This window comes from Poecilia latipinna, unplaced genomic scaffold, assembly GCF_001443285.1.
Source record: "Poecilia latipinna isolate Pla-1442-1.1 unplaced genomic scaffold, P_latipinna-1.0 Scaffold672, whole genome shotgun sequence".
Lineage (NCBI taxonomy): Eukaryota > Metazoa > Chordata > Actinopteri > Cyprinodontiformes > Poeciliidae > Poecilia > Poecilia latipinna.
The window spans coordinates 259021-277870 of NW_015113288.1; the positions used below are offsets into that span (position 1 = coordinate 259021).

Sequence of the window (18850 nt, forward strand, 5' to 3'; positions counted from 1 at the left end):
TCATAGAGCTTGATTCCCCCGAAGAGCTTGAAAAGAAGAGAATTTGCCGAATCATCACCAGAGACTTCCCTCAGTACTTCGCGGTGGTATCGAGGATAAAGCAGGACAGCCATCTGATTGGTCCTGAGGGTGGCGTGCTCAGTAGTACCCTTGTGCCCCAGGTTCAGGCCGTCTTCCCTGAAGGTGCCCTCACTAAGAAGATCAGAGTCGGGCTACAGGTGCATTTACTTAAGGAGCAATTGTCTGGTCACTATATGATTTATGGTTACTTTGTGTTATTCATTAGGAAATATAGGTCAGTATTTTTTATCTTAGTTTAAATTCGGAATATCCAGGCAAAAATACCTATCAAATTTAGTTAAAGATTGAAGACAAATGAACTGTTCAGATCCTATAAAATGCTACATTTCCTTACGACTATGCTTGCCTATGGTGATCACAGTGTTTACCTGCTTATATGCACACATTTGCATACTGCCTCCATATGCTTTATTACCATCAGTTTCTACAGTTTACACTGTGGAGCAGTAGTAAGCCATTTCATGTTTACAGAACACTATTAACACATTTTGCCTCTTTTTTTAGGCTCAGCCTATTGACGTGGAGCTGGTGAAAAAGAGTCTTGGCAACAAAGCCACTTTTAGCCCAATTGTTACATTAGAACCCAGACGGAGAAAATTTCACAAACCGATCACCATGACGATTCCAATCCCCAAGAGCTCCAACACCGATGGGCCAAATGCCATGTTCAGTGGGGAGACCCCCACGCTACGTTTACTCTGCAGTATAACAGGTAACATGGCAAATAATCTGAGCTATTATAGTAAAGTTCTTGAGATTATAACAACTTAATACCTGTTAAAAAAACATCTGTTTTATTTATTGTGAACCATTTGTAAAACACCTAAAATCATAGCTTATATTGTTCTGTCTTTTAGGTGGAACCACACCTGCCCAGTGGGAAGACATCACCGGCTCCACACCACTCACCTTTGTTAACCAGTGTGTTTCCTTCACCACCAATGTTTCAGCAAGGTAAATTGGTGTCTCTTTTGCAGGTTGTTGGTGTGGACTGAAGTTGTTTTGAAAGCGTAGTATGCTTCCTTATTTAGTCTTCTGGCTACTAAATGCTTTTTACTGACTGAAATTTACAGGTTCTGGCTTATAGACTGCAGACAGACCCAGGAGTCTGTTAATTTTGGGACACAGCTGTATAGAGAAATCATCTGCGTACCCTACATGGCTAAGTTCGTCATCTTTGCCAAAACGCTGGACCCCATTGAGGCACGGTTGCGGTGCTTCTGCATGACAGATGACAAGATGGACAAAACCTTGGAACAGCAAGAGAACTTCACCGAAGTAGCTCGCAGCCGAGATGTTGAGGTGCGGTTAATGAATACATAAAATGAGGGAAATGTTTGAGAAAAGGTTTTATAGGATAAGAAATTATAGAAGCCAATTTTTATGGACAACTAAATACAACCAAGATTTTTTTTCCTAATGTTGTACTAAAAGGTGATCATATTTTATATCATTTTCACATATTATCTACATACAGGTGCTGGAGGGAAAACCCATATATGCAGACTGCTTCGGAAACCTTGTACCCCTTACCAAGAGTGGACAGCACCATGTGTTCAGTTTCTTTGCTTTTAAAGAGAACAGACTGGCACTCTTTATTAAAGTATGGTCATACAACAAGCAAACATTTCTGAAATGCCTTTTTGGGTCGTTATGAATGAGCTCTAAATTCAATAATGTCTCCAATGATCAGATTCGTGACACTGCCCAGGAGCCCTGTGGACGATTGTCCTTCACTAAAGAACCACGCACATACCGAAGCCTTCATCACAATGCCATCTGCAACCTTAACATCACTCTTCCAACATACTCAAAAGTGAGTGTGAATGTCTAAAGTGAAACAATTATAATTGGTTTATATTCTATGAATGCATAAGTAGGAAGTATGCATTCTTTCTAGTAGCATAGAGACTTGAATGTTGTTTTTTTATTCTCCTTAGGAGTCTGACTCAGATCAAGATGGGGAAGATGAGGTAAATTAAATGTTGTGTGTGCTGTTTCAAATTAAAACATATTAAATCACAAGGCCATAACAATGACTGTTAAATTCTTTCTTTTCAGAGTGAGAAGAGTGAGAAGAAATGTAAGTTTTTATTCAGTGATATTTATTCCAAATTTGAAAAACGTGTACATTAAATTTTTAGACAAAAACAGAAATATTAGATACATGCCTTTAACTGAGACAAAATTTTGTTCAGTTATTTGTTGTAAAGAAATCTATTAAATACTAAATCTACGAACAGTCCATTAACTGACATTTCATTAACTGTTGATAGCTAAATGTGATAGAATAGTGTGAGAACCGTGCTTCTTGTCTGGCTCCACTAACACAGTGTGTAGTAACATGTTTTTTGATGGCAGCTATGCTATGGCTGTGTTCCCTCACTGCAGACTTTACTAACCCTCTCCATCTCTTAGCATTTTTCATTTTTCACTAGTTAGATTTGTCTAACAGCCAATCATTGATTAAGGTCAAAACAATACTTTTTTCATTTTGGCTTAAAATGATTTTGATTAATTCAATTTAAGAACTTAGTCAATTTGAGAGCACAATTATTTTGTGCTAACAAGATATAAAAAGTATTCATTTTGACCTCTTTTTGTTTGTTTGCATGCGTTTATCTGTTTTATTAGCAGCAAGTCAAAAATATTTATTTGCCCTACCCAGAAATACAACCCAAAAATTTTAAAAAAAGCTTTAAAATAAATTCTGAAAATAAGATTAAGCCAATATAATAATATATAAAAAAAAAATGTATGTTACACTCACTTTAAATGATTTTACTGCACACTTAATTAACCTGTCACAATGTCACAAGACATCCTGGAAGATACTTGAATGGCCTTCAGTAACTGAATTACATTGAAATTTTCAGGATTGCCTTGCAAAACGCAGTGGCAATATTCAAATCTAAGGATATTAGTAAAGTGGAGTCCTTTGTCCATAAGGAGTGGGCTATGCATCATGTTTGCAGCAGATTATGATGACCAAATGGTACTCTACTAAAGATGCTTTAAGGAATTGAATAATTTTGGAACTATGATAGTCATTCAAAGTTGCCAATAATTAAGCTTTCTTTATTAGCTATGCTGAGCTGTTTAATTGATTATTTGACCTTTTTACTGTAAACAGCTGCTAAGTTGTATAGTTTGGCAAAAAAAAATATTGAACTGACAAATAATTTTAATTTGTAGCTATGTTGGATAGATGTTGTATCCAATGGAATTAAAGTAAAATTTAAATGAAGAAATCACTATTTAGTTGTTAAAGAAAAAACATTTTTATGTTTCAATTTCTCTAATTTTGGGTTGCATTTGATAAACAATACCATCTTGTTTGTTCTCTAATTCCGACTACCTACAAAAACTGTATTCTAGCTAACATCACACATTTTATCTAATCTTCCTTGCACTGAATGCTGGCTGCAAGTGAACATTTCCCCACTTTCATTTGTTTTATTTTACATTGCAATCATTTCTTTGTATGGGCCATAAAGTCACAAACCATAACCTTTTTCAAAAGAACTATTGTCTAGATCTGCAGTTCTTCTAAATAAAAATATAACTATGCTTTTCACAGGTATCAATCTATGATACTACTTTTGTCTTGAGCTGAGATCGATGCTTTAAAACAGCAAATTACCAGTGACATAGAATTTCTTGGTTTATACAGAACCTCCTTTTTCAGTTGCACTGTAATTATCTTCAATTCATACCTAAGATGTAATATTATAGTCATACATGACTATTTCAAAAGTAGGCTTGATGATGTTTGTTTTTCTGTCGTGTCTGTTCATTTCACATGTAGGGTTTCTTTGTTACATTCTTTGCTTTTTTGTTCATGTTAGATTCCAAAATGTGTAGAAAACACAACAGATTTTCATTGTTCCTGTCTACATTTTACCTGCCTTATTGTTTTTCTCCTGTTGGCTTTTGCTTATGCTGTTGCTCCTCTTTTTTATTTCAAACCTTTCTGGACTACTACCCTGTTGGGCCTTTTTGCCAAGATTTTCTTATCTTCTGCCCTGTCAGACTTCTTCTTTCACTGTGAACTGAAGATGGATATTTAATGGCATTGTCTTGATGACGATTTTCTAATGTCTCTCTTTCCCACTTGATTTGTCCCATATGTTATCTTCCCTTTTTGGTTATGAAACGTTTTGTCTTTGAAGATGATGAATCTGAGTCTGAGACATTCTCACTGAGAACTAATCAACCACTTGATCCTGCAACTCTTGCAAGTCCAGACCTTCTATCAGACATATCAGATGTCAGATTACCTGCAGTATTTCCAATAGATGTCTATGAGGAGAGAGCTAGGGCTGTAGTGCTGGTTGAAAAAGAATCATTTGCTGCAGTGGAACACTTTAAAGATAGATCTGAAAAGACTGGAGAGATTCAAAAAGAGAACCTTATTAATACCAGTATGTCAGTGAAAGAAAGGACAGCCATGGTCTCGAAAGTCAGCACAGACATGGGAGAAAACTTTGAACCTGCTGTGAGACATAGTTCACAAGAAGACCTTGTCCAAGACACATCTGGTCAAGATACTATATTGCAAACAGCACTACATAGCAAACAGCGTCCCCCAAATATCAAAAAACCTATAAGGAAAAAGCTTAGAGAACGAGAGCTGTCTAGGTGTAGCAGCTCTGAGGGGGAGCTGGAAAGGGTGAGCTCTGAGGAATCTTTGGATGGCGATGTTATTCTTGAAGAAAGTGTTTCAGCTAGCTCAGTTATTCAGCCCCCTGTTTCTCCTTTAATTATTGAGACACCTATAGGGTCCATAAAAGACAAGGTTAAGGCTTTACAAACCAAAGTTGAACAGGAGGACATGCAAAAAACTAGTCAAGGTGTAGCATGTGCAGAGAAATCTTTCATCATTCCAATGAAACGAGACGATGTCATGCCAGAACTTCCTCAAGTTCCCAAATCCCCTAAATCTCCTAGATCTCAGACAGAAAGATTAGAGGAGACTATGTCAGTGAAGGAGCTAATGAAAGCCTTTCAGACTGGACAGGACCCATCAAAATGTAAATCTGGGCTTTTTGAGCATAAGGCACCACTTTCTTCTCACAGTGAAACATTGAATTACAAGCTTAAAAATACCGAAGAGACACTTGGTACAGAGCAGAGTCCAACCTATGAGATTCCTGTCATTTTCAGTCAACAGGAGGATGTGAATAAAGTGGATAAGATGGACATGAAAGATGAACAAGTTAGCTCAATCAGAAACACGACTGAGAAGACCCTGTTGATATCAGAAAGACTTTCCAATGGTAAAACAGTAAAGTTTGCTGATACAGTTCAATATGACTTTGGAAATGAGAGCCCATTGGCAGAGTGCAGAGACAAAGAGCTGCAAGACAAAGAGACACTGTCTGTGAAGGAGAGGATGAAAATGTTCCAAACAGAACAGGATTTCCCACAAAATACCACAGGACTTTCACAACACAAAGACATAACGTCTTCTAGCACACAGTTTGTGTCTGAATCTGAATCCCAGGACCATGCTCAGAGCCTCACGGTTCTTAGTCCACAAGATGACCCCATCATATACGGCAGCACAGAAGATGAAACAGCAGATTTTGTGCGACGTAAATCTGAGGAAGCAGCAGTTTCAGATGGTTCTCTTTTTGGAAAAACAGTTTCATGTCCTGATTCTGTTAAAAGCGAGACAGTAAATATCTGTTGCCCAGGTGAGGAGCAAGGTAAGCCCACTGTGTCTGTGAAAGAACTAATGAAAACATTCCAGGACCCTTCAGCTGAACATGGACACATTCAAAATATTAAAACCAGTGATGTTGCAGCTCCTCAAACACAAAAGGATATTCCATCCCTTACTCCAGTTCACCAAACAGAAAACAAAGAGAACGAGTGTAAAAATGAATCTCAACAAAGTTCTGATGTGACCTATTTTAGAAATACTGATGAAAAAATGGCGAAGATGGATTTCAATGAAGCGTCAGATTTGTCAGAGGAAAGCCCAGGGAAAATGCAGTTAGATGGATCCTTCTTAAGCACTTTTAGGAGTTTATCTGAGGAAATGCAAATCAGCCCTGATCGCAGACCTTCTGAGGACTTCAGTGCTGACATAAAGGCTGAACTGGAAGAAAATCCTGAATATCAGCTGTTTAGGCAGACTCAAACAGTTTCAGATGTCAATTATCCACCGTTGGCCCTTGAAGGGAACGAATCACCTGGTGACTTTGACAGTCCTTGCGATGTGGGAGACATCAGCTCCAACCTTCCTGGGACACCCACGGATGAAAACTTGACTGAATCTTCAGACAAGAGAGTTGATTCCTCCTTTTCTAGGTCAGGAGAAATACAAACTTCTGACACCCACCAAGGAAGAAATGAAAAGACTTTTAGTCTTTCAATAAGTGAAACCAAAGAAGAAAAGAATATTTTTGAGGCAGATGAGGCAGATGTATTGGCTGATAATGAAAGCAAAATACTTTATAGACAAACTGACATAGAAGAAAAAGAAGCCATCATCAGGGAGCCAGAACTTGAAAAAATCCAGACAAAGAAGAAAACATCTTACCAGGCATCTGCAGCAGAAAAGGACATGCAAGGGACGCTGTTGTTAATGGGAAAGGATTTGGATCAGTGCCCACAGATTAAGTCTTTTGAAAAACATAAAATTGATCAGGAGTGTCAAGAAACAGATGTACTTGAAGAAACAGATGAAGACACTTTAGCATCAACATCTAACAACAAAACATTGATGGGTGAAAGAACACAGGTTTTGACAAAGGAAAATATAGTTATGGGGGCAGGTGAAAAAAGAAAGAGTGAACTGGAAAAAGACCAAACATCTGAAACATTGAAAGATTTCTCAACAGACTTTTCAGTCAGTGATGGTAAATTCTCCCCATACAAGGACAAGAAAACATGTCAAATAAAAGAAGATATAGATAGTGAAAGTAGTGAATCTGAAAACACAACAGAGGAAATTGGCCATTCGAGGTTCATACAAGAATACAAAAGAGAAGGAGCAAGGTTACAACAATCTGAAACCAACAAGAATGTGCCAGATATGTTTTCACATGTCAGCTCTGATGTTCATGAATTCATTAAAGAAGAGCCAGTGGGAAGAAAAAGCCATCTGGAAGATGTTCTCCATGAGAACTTCAGAGAAGTAAAACTGTCTAGAGATCATTCAGAAGAACAAATGGAGGAAAAGAAAAACTCAGAGACTGTTGTAATTTCACCCAAAGAACAACGAATGATTTCAGTTTTGGAGACTCCATGCCAACAAACTCATACTGAAAGAAAGATATATCCAGAACATTCTGTATCTGAGAAAGATACGACAGGCATGTTGTCACATCTCAGCAGTGACCTAGCAGAATATCTCAAAGAAAAGCCAATGATGAGACAAAGTCATTCTGAGGAGGATCTAATAAATGAGCAATGCAAAGAAAAAAAGCTGGTAAGAGATTTTTCAAGAGACAGAGAGGAAAACTTGGAGACTCATGAAGTTCAAGTCAAAGAACAAATGGTGTTTGAGACTCAGATTGAACAAGTTTATATGGAGAGAAAAGGAAGCCCACAAAAGCCAGTAATTGAGAAAGATATGTCAGGCATGTCGTCACATCTCAGTTGTGACCTGGATGAATATTTCAAACATAAACCAGTGACAAGTCAAAGTCATCTTGAGGAAGATCTGGTAAGCGAAAGCTGTAAGGAATTAAAACTTGTGAGAGATGATTCAGAAGACAAGGTTGTGGTTGACAAAATCTTGCAGACTCATGTAGTTGGTGTCAAGGAACACACACAAGCCTCAGGTTTGGAAACTCATTTTGACCAGTTTGATGATGTGAGAAAAGGAACTCCAAAACAGCCAGTGACTGAAAAAGACATGTCAACAATGTTGTCACATTTGATAACTGACATAGATGAGTGTGTCTCAAAAAGTCCAGTGATAACAAAAAGTATTTCTGATGAGGACCTGATAAGTGAGAGCTGCAAAGAACTTAAATTGGCAAGGGATCATTTAGAAGAACAGATTGGGGGAGGGGGGAACATCCAGCTGGCTGCATTTGGAGTCAAACAGAAACAACAATCATCAGATTTAGAGAGTGAATTTGAACAGGTTTACTTTGAGAGAAAAGGAAGCCCACAAAAGCATGTGACTGAGAAAGATATGTCTAGCATCTCGTCCCTTCTCACTAATGACCTGGATGAAAATGACAAACAAAGTCATTCTGAGGAAGATCTGGTCAGTGAGAGCTGCAAAGAAATAAAACTGCCAGGGCATAATTTAGAAGAGAATTTAAGTTTAGCTGCTTCATCACATCTCAACATACAGGGGTCTTTTCAGGTTTCAAGTACTCATAGCACACTAAAACGACCATCTGATTTAGGCAGCCTTCAGACTCAGGGGTTTGATGACTCAGATCAGGAACCATGCCATCAGGATTCATTAGAGGCCAGTCCTCTTATGGAAGACAGATCATCAAAGTCTCCTGATTCCATTGAGCCAAGCCCCACTAAAGAATCTCCATGTCAAGACTCTCTTGAAGGAAGTCCTACTCAACCAAAGGAACAACAATTTCAAATGCCAGTGCAGACAGCTGTGTATGAAGATTATGCTTCCCAGCTCAAAGCATGTTTTGCTTCTGATAAAGCCATTCATACAGCTGAATCTGGCAACACTACACAAGAAAACATAACTGCAATCCCACAAGTGGATAGTAAAGTGATGGATGATCAGTCTCCTAAGTCTACACATGAAGTAACTGGGTTCAGTATGTGGTCAAACGAGGGTGTTCACGCACTCATTAGGCATGACTCTCTTGGTAGTAATGACAGTGAGAATGACACCACCAATAAACAACACACTCCAGAAGAGGAGATGTTTAAAATAGCTGTAAAGATCAAAACATTTGATGAAATGGAACATGAATCCAAAATGAAGAAAGACAAATTGGTAGATGCCCCGTCTCTATCTGATGAAAGTGCAGTGGATCTAAGTTTTGATCCAGCTACAAAGGCTTCCTTAACAGATGTGCTACACCAAAGCTCTGAAAAACAAGGAGCAGAAATCTCTAATCAGCCAGTTGAAGATACACTGTGTGTAATTACAAGTCAGAAAGAGGAACCTGAGAGAAGTGTCTCTGTGCCCCAAGTAGCAGAAATACACAAAGTCATGACAGAAGGTGTGAGTTCTCAAGTAGCAAAAGCACCTTTTACCTGCACTGTGAGAAATGAGGATACCTTACCCAGTGGCTTTGCAAATGAGACAGTATTAACAGATGATTGGGAGTTTAACAATGAACCCCAGGACTACAAAACTATTGAAGTAGAAGATGTCACATTATGTTGCAGTTATGATAATGTGACCTTAAGGGAACATAATGAGGGTGAGCAACAAGTGCCTCTTGATGCTTTGGAGGACACAAAACAACCTGAAAAAATAATTGTGCAGACACCAGGTGGGGAGAAAAGCCCCAGTCCATTTCAGTTTCAGGAAGGAAAGCTATTTGAAATGACTCGGGGTGGAGCTATTGATATGACAAGAAGAACCTTTGATGAGGAAGAGGAATCATATTCATTCTTTCATGTTGAGGAGGCTGTTTGGGAAACAAGTGTTTCAGACACAACTCTTCAAGGGACCCCAAGATCACAGCTAACTCCAGATGTCTGTGATGTAACTTCCAGTCCTGAATCCAAAAGTACCACAAAATCCTCTCTTGAAAAGTCAAAGCTTGAGAAATCGCTTCAAAATGTTGGTCTGTTCAGCCTTACGGACACCAAGCTTGCCTCTCCAAATACTTCTAAGACTTTTACAGATATTTCAACAGATGCTGAAAGTCTCAAAAACCTTGGGCTGGACTATCTGGACAGCACAATAGCTGACCTACAGCTAGATACATCTGCTGAATCTGAAAAGAATTCTTTAGATGCCTCATCATCTGATGATGATGATGAGCTTGATGAAGATGAAGACCAATGCTCAGTCATAGAAATGAGATATCAGCGTTCACCCCCGCCCCTGGATTTCAAAGAAACCCCCAGAGATGGAGAGGAAATATCAGTGAGAGAACCACAACTTTCAGAGCTTGTTCAAGTTCGAGAAGCAGGAGAAATCCTAACTTTTAGTCGTAGAACTAGATCTGAGGATAACACAACTAAGGCCTTTAGTAAAGAAGGTAGGAGTTATTCTGAGAGTAGTCAGCCCTTTAATATATTAAGTATTCCTCCTTCCAAACCTACTACCGTTATCCAGGAGAAAGCTTTAGCTGATTGGATTTCTTCAAGTTCTCCTCCAATAAATGAAACATCTGTGAGGTCTTCTTTAGAGACCGATGAAATGAGCAGCACTAGTCACATGAGTTCAGATTCTGTTATATTTACATATGACATCCCAGCCTCCCAAAGTTCAGATTCTGATGGCAGTCAGTTGCCAGTTGTACATCCATCCTGCGGAACAGAGGATGTGTTTGAGTCCAGGCCTGCCTGGGATGACACAGTGGAAACTCAGATGCAGAGAATCGGTGATGATCAGACTCCAGAATTTACATCAGGTATGGTTTGAGATGAATTAGGCTGTTGGTCTATCTTCTCTCTTCCGCAGTGAGATCTGTTTTTTTTTTTTTTTAGACAAGATTCTCTCCATTACCCATTTACTGTTATGTTTTCAACATTGGGATTTGTTTCTTCACATTTTATATTGTTGCCATATTTTGTTTGTGTCCATGTGCACGTGGGTAATAGTGTATTACATTTGGTAAGTTATTGCTGTGTCTGAGGACAAAGCAATTCTTAGACTGAAACTAGAAAATTTTGATACAAGTCTATTGCATTGTTGGGATTATGTACTAATAACCCGCTTTTACTAATGTTAATCAACTCAGTGAACCATTTGCATATATTGACTGACACATTAACAACACTGCTTACACTAACGGCCAAAAAGCATGTTTTGTTTATGTGATTAGGTAGTAACTGTGCATAAGCAAACCAAGTTTTGTGTTATCATCCATATAGACATCACATGTCCTCATTGACGTTACAGCCTATAGCATAGATTCCTCAGGAAATCACATTTTGTATTTATCCAGAATGATATTTTATGTAATGTGTTTATGCTGCATTTACTGTTAAAAACAGTTGGTGTCTTCATTACCTGGACATCCCCATTTATGTTTTGGCTATGATTGAATCTTTTAGCTGACTGGCAGGATGACACTGACAGGAAAGAAGAAACATTAGCGATCATTGCAGATCTTCTTGGCTTCAGCTGGACTGGTAAGCCATTCATTTTCTACAGCTATTTACTGCTACAAAGAAATGTTGTCAATGCATTGATAGCAAACACAATAGATTCTTTTTAAAAACACGTTTATGGATTCAGTAACATAAATGGAGCAGGGCGCATTAACCGTCTGCTGTGTTAACTAAACCTTACTGACACCAAATTGAGGCCCCATCCCGTTTGGCATCTGAACTTCTTCAATTCTTCATAGCATAGGCATTCACAAAACACCAGAGTTTTTGGTTCATATTCCACCATAGCATCATGTTGTTACTGCAGATTTATTATCTATACAATTACTGTGATGTTCTTGTTCCACCACATCACAAAGAATACTCTATTGGATTGGCAGCTATAATTGTGGGTCTATTGGATTACTGTAAACTCACTCCCATGTTTAAGAAACAGGCTTGAGAAGATTATAACTTTGTTAAATTGTGTATTATCCTACTGGGAGTAGCCATGTTGTAGATGAGTACATGCTGGTTATAAGGAATGGAAAATCCCCTTTCATGCCCATTCTTATGCTCAGTTTGACCTTTCCCAAGGAGCCTTCAACCTGTGTAGAGACTTAAATTCATTAGGTTGCTTCCATGTAATCTGTTGATTCATTATTAGTGTCAACATGCAATTGGAAATATACCTAACGAAGTGACCAGTGAGCCAAAAATTGAAAAAATATGCTTACGTACACTGTAGACTTTTTTTCATTAATATTAGGTCAAACTAAGTGTTTCATAAGTTAATTAGGTTTAGCTAAATTATTTCTATTCTCTAAATGCTAGTCATGAAAAACCAAAATGATTTTGGAGAAGTTTACATACACTAAAATATTATGCCTTTAAACAAATTGGAAAAGCCCAGATAAAAGTGGCTTCGTAAGCTTCTAATCCTTCTGCTATTTTACAGCATTTGAATTGATTGGAGGGATATCTGAGGATGTATACATAAGGCAACATCTCGAACACACTGCTTCCTTCTAGGATATAAAGGAATATTAAAAGAAATCTTTCAGATTATCAGAAAAGGCCTCCAGAAATCTGATTCATCTGTACATATAATTTGTAAATGGCTGAAGGTGCCGTTTCATCTGTAGTATGCAAGTAAAAAGAATATGAGAACACAGAATTGTCATAATTTTTTTTATTATTATTATTATTATTATTATTCTGGCAATTAGTAACTATAGCTAGAGAACAGAAATGTTTAAGCTGATTTAATGGCAGTCAGTGAGTGAAAATGTTTGTTTTCATACAGTGCATGTCAATGTCTATTTTTAAAACAATCTCATATCTATGTCCATATTACCAAACCAAGATTCATTGTATTTACTACAAGTATGTTTCTTCAACCTTTTTGTCTGTTCCTTTGTTTTTAATGACATCAGAGCTGGCAAGGGAACTGGAATTCAATGAGGATGACATTCAGCAAGTCAGAACAGAGAATCCTAATTCCCTACAAGAGCAGAGCCATGCCTTGTTGCAACGATGGGTTGAACGTGAAGGCAAATATGCTACAGGTACCTTTAAAAACTGTATTAAATGCTTTAATTTGAACATTTCTAGTTGTTTTTTTGTTTTTTTTGGCAGTTATTTTTACAAACTTTAGGCCCTGCACATTTAAGACATCAGAAACCAGATTTGTTGCTTTACTGCTCAAAAAGTTATTTTTTTTTAAAGTTATTTTTTAAGTCACTCTTGCCATCACATAGTTGTTAACTGAATGTGAAAGAACACATGATGTTTCTTTGTCAGTGAGAATACTGTAAATACAATTGCTAAACATTGTTAATGTGCAACAAAAGCACTGCGAAGGCTTATTGGAGTTGGACTATTGTTATTATTTCCTGGCACCTAGTGAATGCATACAGGAATTTTGTTTCTGTTGTATTCCTGCTAGGAGATTATCAAAAAGGATTTCTTAATTCATTATCCACAATTCTTAATGTTTAAACAAAATATATGTTTTTCTGCAGAGGATAGCCTGATAAAAAGACTAACGAAGATCAATCGGATGGACATAGTCCATCTTATTGAAACCCAGATGAACAAGTCAGTTCAAGAGCAAACATCAAGGACATATGCAGAGATAGAAAAGACTCTTGACCACAGTGAAGGTAACAGAACCTTTAAGTCATTTCAATCACCTAGCTCTATTATGTGTGTTAACATGTACTCTAATCCAGGGTCTATTTTTTCCAGTGTCAGTAGCTCTATCTTCAGTGCAAGAGGATACAGACAGCCCAAGAATTGTGAGGAGGGTAGAGTCAGACCGCAGACCACCACCAGCTGTGTCTGAAGAAGACCTCTCAGTTGCCTCCTTATTGGATATTCCTTCATGGGCAGAACCTGCAGGACAAACTCACTCAGAAAGCATGCACGGAGACTTATTGGAGGAGCCCGAAATCCCACAGTAAATCAATAATTAGAATTATTATTGACTCAGCAAATTTGGTTGGAATTTAAATGTGAACTGTTTCTACAAACCTCGAGCATATAATTTAAGAAATCCCATCTTAAAACTTTAGAACGCTTAAGTTTGCAATACAAATTAAATGTAAAGTTTTCCAACTTAAAATAATATTGTAATGTTATGATAAGCCTATTGTGGTCCATCCCCTCAAAATCTGAATTTTTCATTACATTCCTAGTAATTATCTTTTCATGATGTTTTAATCTTGTAATCAAAACCATGTTGTTTGGCCTATTCTTTTCTCCCAACAGTGAACTGAACCCTAATCTGTGGACCTCAGAGGATGTGATTACACAAGAATCCACTAGTCACTCAGATGAGCAAGTAAGTACACAAGTCAGTACAAAAGAAGCAACACTGAAGAGCCAAGCACCTCAGGTGAAACGTCAGCAAGTTTCAAGTTGTAATGAAGGGGATTGCCTCAGATCTGGCCAAACTGGCCTCTCATTCAAAGGTGACTGTTGTCAAACCTCACTGTTGATGCAGTGTGTTTGTAAGGATATGGAAACCAAGTCACCAGAAGTTATGAAGGGACCATTATCCATTTCTATCAGAGACTTCAGTTTGAGCCTATCTGAATCAGATAAAGCCGAAAGTGACTTTACTGAGCTTTCTGATGAGTTCAACTGCACTCCCCTGCTTGGTAATACAGAAGTGACTAGAACTAGCCTAAGAAGACTCTATGAACCAGTATCACAAACCATGGTAACACAGTCAACTCTGGCTCAAGATGACACAGATGTAGCACAAAAAAGTAGGGCATCTCAGAAGGAACCTGATGATGTACTATGTAGTAATTACAAGATTCCACATGTTTCAAGTTTGGACTTGGAAGTTAAAGCTGTCAAGTCATGCAGGAACAAAAATCCAAAAGACCAAGTACAAATGGATGATATACCCTTCATTGATGAAGATGACATTAAGTCAAGTGAATCTGTTTTCAGTTCAGCGAGGAGCAGCATGGTGAAATCTGACAAAAAAATGAAAATTCAAACTATTATGCCATATAATCATCCAAAGAGCACTTGCACTCATTTGACATGTGACTCAACTGATAGACGTACTAATTTATGTTCTTTTCCAGAATATACAGATACTGACATTAAATCTAAAACATCCCACACTCCTGAGCTGAATATTACTCCCTCAGGATTTTTCTCACACATTGAACCTGAAAATGACAGAATAACTGAGACTTCACAATCTGTTGTTTTAGATTTCTGCCCTTTCACTCCTAATTATTTGGTGTCTGGGGAACAGCATGACTCATTTTCACCAATTAGTGAAGCAGACCCTTTCGAAGCTGACATGTGGATGACAAACACTAGTGTGTCCAGGCCGTCATCTCCTGAATCTGTCATGTCGGTTAGCGATTACAGAGCAATGTCACCTGATTCTCCACTAGGTACCAAATGGTTTTTACCTGTAGACTTTTCCAACACATGGGAAGGCTGTCGAGAACTTTCGACAATGTCTGACAGATGTAGCTCAACAGATATTAATCAGATTTACAATGAGAACACATTGCACACACAGACATCTGAAGATAAACAAAAGATCTGTCCAGAAGAGTTCACAGTGCCTGTGATTTCAACTTCCTATTTTTCAGAGTCTTTTGAGTCACGGAATTGCAGTAGGCCACTGTCCTCAAACTCTCAAGCAGCTAAGCTTTCTGAAGCTGTTTCACATAAGAGGGTAGGAAGAAAAACTCTGTCACCTATGTCTTCAGAAATTGAAAGTGATGATGCTTTAATAGAGTTTACATTACTTGATAGAAAAGTATTTTCACCAGAATTATTAACCTCTAATCAAGAAACAGAGAGAGATTGTAGAACATTTTCGCCAGATTCTCAGTCCTCTCAGTGCAGCTTCTCATTTCTTGATCTCATGTTCTCAGAACCAACTCGCTCCCAACTGAGGAGCCAATACTGTGATTACTTCTTACATTATTCAGGAGAGAACCAAACATCCCCACCAATGATAAAGGGTTTCCATGCTATTATGCCCAGTGAGGAGGTGTATCCAGATATATTCTTGACAAAACAATTAGAGAATTCAGATAGAAAATCTCCAACAAACTGGACCATGTCAAATGATAATCTTCCGTCATATTTTCCATGTGTACAATACAGTGTTGAGAGATGTGTAAACTTAAAATCCTCTAAAAGTGCTCCTATGCCATATCCTAATGATTGGACTAGAGATCAGATAGAAGAAGAGGAAAAACAAAGAGCACCTGACAACACAAGTAAAGAAGCGTTTTATGAAAGTGAAAAGTTAAAACCCTCATATTTAAGAAGTGAAAAAATAAAACTCGAAACAACAAAGGATAGAAAAGAATCTAACCTGTGTTCCTGGAATTCTGTTCTTGAGCTACAGTCCTCTAAAACGGTATCAGTACTAGGTCAACAAGAAAATGATGTGGCAAATATATGGCAAACAGAAGGTATGGATGCAGATCTGGAGGGAGACTCTGCAGAAAAAGAAGCTAAAAAGAAAGACACAAAAGTTGACAAAACAAACAATTCTGTTGAAAAAGCAAAATTGCAAAAACAAATAAAAGTCTTTGAGCTGGTAGCAAAACCAAGATATATATTACATTTTCAGAATACACCCGAAACACTATCTAACAAGGGATTATCATTATTTGAGGAAAATGAGACTGAAGAAAGTGTTAACAATTTTAATCATACAAAGATGACTGAAGAGATTGAAAGCAAACTGCATTCAACAATCTCTTGTTCTCCAGATTTAGATTCCAAATACTCAGGTAAATTGGTAACTTTCCCTCAACAAAATACAGAGGCCACGCTTTTGACAAATGGACATGCCGAACTTTCAGGTGTAACAGTAGCTTCTTCTCCACTGCTCTCTACAGTGAGACCTCTGACATATGCAGAGGTTGTTCGAGGTATTTCCTTTCAGTCACAATCAGAACCATTGTCGGATCTCTTGGAGTTGGATTCAGAAGATGTTTCATCTACTTTCCAAGCAGAGAAGTTGTCCAGCCCTCTAATTGAGGACGATTTGCTATCTGAGTTAAGCAGACATTCTCCTGAATCAATGGGATCTTGCAGTGACTTTAGGCTGGTGTCTTCAGATTCACCAATTCCTGACTTCAGATGTTCTCATGTTGAATGCAGTGCAGAGTTAACAGGACACAGGTCATTTACGCCAGACTCTACCTTGTCAGATTGGGAAGGCACTGATTTGTGTCTGGAAAGTCTTTTTCAGGACAACAGACAAGAATCCCCTCAGTCAGTTGTGTCAGACTTTGAACTGGATAAGTTATTCAGCAGAACTTTGTCCCCAGACTCTTTGTCTTGTGATTTGGATTTTTCACAGCTAAATGACTGGTTGGACGATTTTAGAGCATCCTCACCAGAATCTTTAGCAGCTGGTGAAGCTCAGACTTGGTCTCCTGTTCTTACATTCCTTCAGTCACATGGTCAGCATTGTAACTATTACCTAGAGTACCCAGGAAATAGAACAGTGTCACCTCTGTCTATATTGTCCGACGTGGAAGACTCTGACTTTTGTCCCTATGACATGTTTGTTGACAACCGAACAGATTCACCAGATTCACTTCTTACACAGTCTAAACAATCAGATGTAGTTGCTTCTCCACTGCTCTCTACAGTGAGACCTCTGACATATGCAGAGGTTGTTCGAGGTATTTCCTTTCAGTCACAATCAGAACCATTGTCGGATCTCGGGGAGTTGGATTCAGAAGATGTTTCATCTACTTTCCAAGCAGAGAAGTTGTCCAGCCCTCTAATTGAGGACGATTTGCTATCTGAGTTAAGCAGACATTCTCCTGAATCAATGGGATCTTGCAGTGACTTTAGGCTGGTGTCTTCAGATTCACCAATTCCTGATTTCAGATGTTCTCATGTTGAATACAGTGGAGAGTTAACAGGACGCAGGTCATTTACGCCAGAATCTACATTGTCAGATTGGGAAGGCACTGATTTGTGTCTGGAAAGTATTTTTGAGGACAACAGACAAGAGTCCCCTCAGTCAGTTGTGTCAGACTTTGATCTGGACAATACTTGTATAAGCAGAACAATGTTTTCCTATTCGTGTTCCCCATCACTGACATATTCAGCCGTTTCTTTTACTTTTTCTTCACTGGTTAATTCTACCAAATGTCAGACATTGACAGTAGATTTTCATGACAACCAAATTGAGAAGCCAGGTTATCCCTTTCCTTACCAACATCCATTCGTCAACAATGCCGCATCTTCCTCAACTTTTCTTCCCTATGATAAGTATTATTCTTTTCAACAATCCCATTTAAAAAGCAACATTCTACCTATTTCAAAGTTACATGATCCCTTCTATAAGGGACCGTGCTCTCACTGTACCTCCGTGCCTCCCCAGTCTCTGTAATTTTTCATTGTTTATCTAAATGAATATAATCCTTCTCATCTTCTGAAATGCCCCCTATACATTATTGCATGTTTTTTCATGCCGTTTTGTTTTAGTGCCACCAATTTTAGTGTGCACAGTTTCCAATCTGTATGGAGAGGTATGTTGGTCTAAGCACATGTATCAATATAAATATGCAATCATTTGAGGAGTGTGCATTAAGTCCCATACAAGCCCACTCAATAGTATTTTCATGCTTTCATCTCTGACCACTTCTTTTTTTACCTGTTCTCAGCTAGCTGGCATGGTCATGTCTCTGCTTTTTTGCAACTCTTCCTTTCCTCGTTTTTTAGATTTTCTGTGAAAATACTGTGTTCACTGGAATTAAGAGCAATCAATAACAACAAGCAAGTCAAAATACTGCAGCAAATGAAAAAAATATAATAAAATAAACAATAGTACTTCAAACTTTTTTGTAAGGTAATGAACAATTTTTAGATTTTATTGTAGATTTTTGGAGGAAGACCAATCTTTTTCTTCAGATATTTTCATATTTTCAGACTTGATGAAAAACATCTACTTGTATTTTCAGATGTATTTTCCTCAAAGTTGACAGTAAAAGTATAAAATATTTGTCTTGGATATTATATATGTGTA

General features: G+C 37.9%; 1 protein-coding gene across 16 annotated transcripts in view; it reads left to right on the forward strand.

The window, feature by feature from the left end:
• ank2a (ankyrin 2a, neuronal) overlaps window positions 1-18850 on the forward strand; it is a 65373-nt gene that overhangs the window by 37995 nt on the left and 8528 nt on the right. For 14 of the 16 annotated variants that reach the window (XM_015044369.1, XM_015044358.1, XM_015044364.1 and 11 more), the window contains 14 exons: window positions 7-218; window positions 586-793; window positions 939-1035; window positions 1155-1383; window positions 1559-1684; window positions 1775-1897; window positions 2022-2054; window positions 2143-2164; window positions 4254-10619; window positions 11266-11343; window positions 12738-12869; window positions 13326-13466; window positions 13552-13762; window positions 14074-14146. In XM_015044369.1, the coding sequence (XP_014899855.1) occupies window positions 7-218; window positions 586-793; window positions 939-1035; window positions 1155-1383; window positions 1559-1684; window positions 1775-1897; window positions 2022-2054; window positions 2143-2164; window positions 4254-10619; window positions 11266-11343; window positions 12738-12869; window positions 13326-13466; window positions 13552-13762; window positions 14074-14146 (8051 nt within the window). The remainder of the gene's footprint in view (window positions 1-6; window positions 219-585; window positions 794-938; window positions 1036-1154; window positions 1384-1558; window positions 1685-1774; window positions 1898-2021; window positions 2055-2142; window positions 2165-4253; window positions 10620-11265; window positions 11344-12737; window positions 12870-13325; window positions 13467-13551; window positions 13763-14073; window positions 14147-18850) is intronic. The other 2 variants (XM_015044368.1, XM_015044370.1) reach the window with 2 other exon arrangements.